This window comes from Hipposideros armiger, unplaced genomic scaffold (genome assembly GCF_001890085.2).
Source record: "Hipposideros armiger isolate ML-2016 unplaced genomic scaffold, ASM189008v1 scaffold_219, whole genome shotgun sequence".
Lineage (NCBI taxonomy): Eukaryota > Metazoa > Chordata > Mammalia > Chiroptera > Hipposideridae > Hipposideros > Hipposideros armiger.
The window spans coordinates 1599111-1604055 of NW_017731569.1; the positions used below are offsets into that span (position 1 = coordinate 1599111).

At 36.6% G+C, this 4945-nt stretch overlaps 1 protein-coding gene across 1 annotated transcript in view; it reads left to right on the forward strand.

Moving 5' to 3' along the window:
- The window catches only part of MYCBP2 (MYC binding protein 2), a 270913-nt gene that overhangs the window by 96030 nt on the left and 169938 nt on the right, over nt 1–4945 (forward strand). Inside the window, exon 20 of the mRNA XM_019654304.1 lies at nt 2349–2437. Within this exon, the coding sequence (XP_019509849.1) occupies nt 2349–2437 (89 nt within the window). The remainder of the gene's footprint in view (nt 1–2348; nt 2438–4945) is intronic.

The window sequence follows — 4945 nt, forward strand, 5'->3', positions numbered from 1 at the left end:
AAAAGAATCGACCACTTATATGGAGGAATGATCCCAGAAGGAACAAAGCCCCTATAGCATACATATTAACTACCACAGATCAAAATATTTATAGGTCGTTAGCTGAAATAAAGTGTACAGTTGGAGAGTAGTTTTCAAAAGTTTCTAGTAATCAAGTGCTTTTAACTGAAATTTATTGTATAGCACACATTAATAATGTGTAATTAATGTAAGATAAATATTGTAGTGTGCGTGATGATAAAGATAGAATAATGTTATTGATAGTCTCCTTATTTAATGTTTTGTCTTGCTAAAATGACTTGAGTTCAGTCTCTAGTTTGGGTCTTGATTTTATCACTTGGTACCTAGATGACCCTGGCCAAGTTCTTAACTTTCCGGTGTCTCAGTTTCTTTATTAAATGGGAGTAAGTATATTTCCCTCAAAGAGTTGTTGTGAGAAATCATTGAGGTGATGCATGTTGTTTCCATAGCACAGAGCCTAGTCCAGAGTAAGTGCTTAATAAATGTTATCTGTTTCTATTGCTGCTTTTTAAAGGGAGTGTCGAAAAGCTTATGAGGACTTTCTTACATTCACTCATGACATGAGTCTACCAATCCTCTGTTTTGTTGGTTTATTTAGTTCAGTATGCTCCTAAATTTTCCGAATTCTTTTACCGTTTTCAGTAAACTTAAACCTGGATTTTGGGAAAGAGGCTATACAGTTTAGATGCTTTTATTCTCCTTTTTTTCAGTAGAATTTTGCTAATTCTTACAATGTTTCTGTGTTGCATCTTTTTCTTGCTATACTATTCTCCTTCTGCATTAATATGCTACACCATCAGAGTATATGGAACTAGACAAAGTTCAAATCTTGCTTCATCTCTTACCAACTATGTGACTGTAATTTACTAAGCCTTAGTTTAAACGAAGATTGTTGATGAATTAATATATGTAAAGTACCTGGAATGTATGTGCACGAGTGCGCTTTTGCACGCATGTACACACACACACACACACACACACACACACACACACTTTTTTTTTTTTTCTATTCTTCCTAAGTTTTCCAAATAACTTAGTAAATGGACTCACTCATATCATGGAAGAAGTTCAAAGACTGTATTAGAAGACCTGCCACCCACTCTTGGGAAAATCCTTTAAGCTCTTCAGATCTACCCGTAGAGTTATTTGGTAATCAGTGATACATTTTATGTGGAAGTGCTTTGTAAACTGCAGACAAGTAAACAGTTATAGGAACTTTCCCTTTAATTCATTGTTTGAATTGCACTGGAAATTCCTGTGAGGGCATTAGTTTACCATATAGCCTTTTGAAGTGGTAGTTGTTTATTTGCCAAAATTCTCTGTATGTCAGAAGATGAGAACCACTTACATTTCACTGGGTTCCGAACCATATTATTCCATCCTCAAGTGACAAAACTACTGCTCTTTGGAGGCATGGCCATCCTGCTCTACTCCCCTTATATTACCTGCCTACCTTTCAGTCACTGCCTTACATTCTTAAAATTTAGTACCTGCCTCATAGTGTTTTTTCATTCTGAGTCTTGTCACACTCGTGAGTGATTTCAGTAACCATGTGAATGGTCCCATACAACGTACTTATCTGATACCCTTATATCTAGTAAATGTCCACATTCATGATGGTTATTCATAGGACCCATCCTGGATCTAACAGCTCCAACTCTTAATTAAGTTTAAACAACCCATAATGTGACATCAATTTTTTCTCCTGTTACTTAGCTTTACTTTACTTGGCCTTTGACTTTATCTGTACTTCATTCCCTGTAGCCCTCTACTTTTTTACTCTCTTTCACTCTATTTCCTGCCCAAGTTAGATAATGTTATTTAGTCTCTTCCCTTGTACTCTTACCAGTATCCTCAATTTTCTCACCGTTTTAGTCTTGATGCTAGGGCATGGCAAAACTCCAAACAAGAATCAGTGTTATCTGTAATTTCCATGTCTTACTTAGGCTTCTGGAAAACAAAACAAAACAAAACAAAAAAACTCCACATATGTGTAGATTGTTATATGGTTTCCAGATTCAACCAATTCCACTATAATAGGCAGTAATCCTCCTGTTTTGTAGGTTTAACCTATTTGGTCTCAGACCTTTTGAGAATTGATGAAAGATATGGGCTTTCCAGAAAAAATAGATGTAAGAATATATACATAAAAGTTGGCTTACACTCTGGGAGGTTCACAGAGTCTGAAGCTCACCTACAGACTTCCTAGGAGTCCTTTGGATCCAGGTTAAAAACTTCTGATCTAGGCATTTATTTGTTCCATTCACCCTCATATCTTTTCTGTAATCTTCAAATTCTCTGTTCACCCATTTCCTTTTTCCTCTCAGTGCATGACCTCTGTTCATATCACAACGAAAATAAAAACCATCGGATGGCAAATTCTTCACCTCACAACTCTACAAATGTACCTGCATCCGTACTACTTCTTTTCTCCTTTTTCATGAAACATTGAAAGAGGGACCTGTCCTTGTCCATGCAATGAAGCCTACCTACCTTTTCCTTAGGAATCAAGTTCTGTTTCTTGTCTCCTCTCTGACCTGTATGTCCAGCCTTTTTATCTTTGCTCATTCTTTGAAACCACCTCAAATCTCTGTCATTGTAAAACAACAAAGCCTAGCCTTCAGCTTCATTTTCCCTTTAGCTGTTGGTTCTCCTTTGTTTTTCTCTTTCTGGTTGAGACTCTTGAAGAGATTTTGCAGTCTCATCTGCTACCATGTTGTGCCTACTCCTACCAATGAGACTTGCTTCTTGCTAAATCTAGTGGTCACTTGTATCCCTCTCTATAGCATTTGGAATGTAGATCATTTCCCCTTTCTTGAAACCGTCCCTTCCAATGACTCTTGGTACCACGTTTCCCGGAGTTTACTCTTACTCTTTGGTATGTTTTCTACCAGCTTTTCTTTCTCTGTCCATACCAAAAGGGTTAGACGAGACTCAGAATGAAAACTAGGATCTCCTGTTCTCTTCGTAATTGTCTTTCTAGATCTCACTCATTCTCATAGCCTAAGTGAATGTTACCACCATCTATCTTGTTTATGCAAAAAACCTTCCGTGCTCCATATCAATCATTATTCAAGTCTAGTTATTTCTGTTCTTTAAATAGCTGTCAAGTTAATTCATCGCTTTAATCCACACTGTTTCTAGTTTGTTCCTTCATCATAACTCACCTAGTTATTGTGAAATTTTCATAACTAGGTTTCCAGCTGCTAGTCTTGCCCCTTTCAATTCATTTTTCATTGTAGCCAGCACAAATATTAAAATCTATATTTCATGTGATTTTTTAAAAATTAAAGTATCATAGTAGCATCTCAAAAACAGCTCTCCAATTATATTTCTATAGTGATGATTGTTCTAATTACAGATGATTACTAAAAATGGTTAATAAATGGTAAATAATGTAATACAACAAAGGATACAAGGATGTTATTTATCATAATAGTTATCATATATTAAGTGTTAACTGTGTTCCAGACACTGATCCAAGTGCTTGACATATATGAACTTCTTTATTATTCATAAGAACCCTATGGGTTTTGATACTGATTATCTTCCGTGTTACAGAAGAGAAAACTAAAATGCAAAAAGGATGAGTAACTTGTTCAAAGTCCTTGTCACGTTGCTTTCATGTGGTAGAGCCAGGATTCACGCCCAGGCAGTCTAGCTCTAGAGCTTAAGCTTTTAGCCACTACTGCACTGCCCCTCATGATACTATATTCTGATTCACTAATTACTGTGTTAAAATCGAAAATATAACCCAGTGCAAAGCAGTAGAAAAAAGGACATAAAATTGTTTCATATAGTTCCTGGATGAAATTCCTGTTAAAGCACTGCATGATTATTTCATCCAACAAATATTTATAGAGATCTCTTAACATGCCATTCACTGTAAAATATTTAAAAAAANTTTTGCCTTGAAAAACAGAAAAATACGTCACGACTTTCCTGATGATCCAATACTTTGGTGAATGTTCCTAACGAGGAGATGATTGATATATCATTGAGTTGAACTTCTCACCAAAAACACAAGTGAAACATACATTTGATACTATTGTCAAGAGGTTTGTAAAACTAGCACAATCTTAATGACACATATTGTGCTTGTAAAGAGAGCAAAAGGTCTTTGGCAGAATTACTTTATCACATGTTACTGGGATATGACGTTTGGATATTGGACACTGGATATGACAATATGAATCGCTTGCAGGGTTGGGCAGTTGCTATAACAGGTGTTAGAGGCAGCAGATATTTTGCTTCATAGTTGAATGACCTCACTGATACGCAGAGACTGAGTCAGGGCTTGTGATTTGTAAGGAGAAGAATTTGGCGAAGTTTTGTTCTGTTTCTCACTGAAGATTCATGACACAGGAAAAGAGGGTTTATTATGATCATCATCATCATTATCGTTATTGTTACTTAGCGGGTGATCCTTTTGTGAGCGTGGTATAAACTGGGAAAGTTAGACATGATGGAGCACCAGTCATGCGTGCAGCAAGGAGGGTACTTCTTCCCTCAAACTTCGTACTTGATGTCATTCCAGAGGCAATTGGCAAATAGCTATATTTCGTGGTCTTGACTGAGTGGGGGAGAAATAATGAAAATCATGACTGTAATCAAATCCCAGCTCCCAGGTGACTGTGCTCTATGACGAATGAACAGCATCAGCACAAGATCCTGCCACACCACACTGAGGTGTTAAGGCTGTTGGAAGGGAAGTTTCTCACGTCAGCTTTTGAAGTGAAGAGTTTACCTAAAAACATTGCCTCCTGGTCCTGATTATACCAGTGAGCACCATTCCTTGATTTGCAGTGACTTGCTCAGGTGACAACATCATAGCAATCTGCTAAGGATGTTGTATAGCTTGAATTTATGATTTTCATGAAATTTGATAGCTTATAATGTTGAAAATAAAATATTAGGGTTTCTT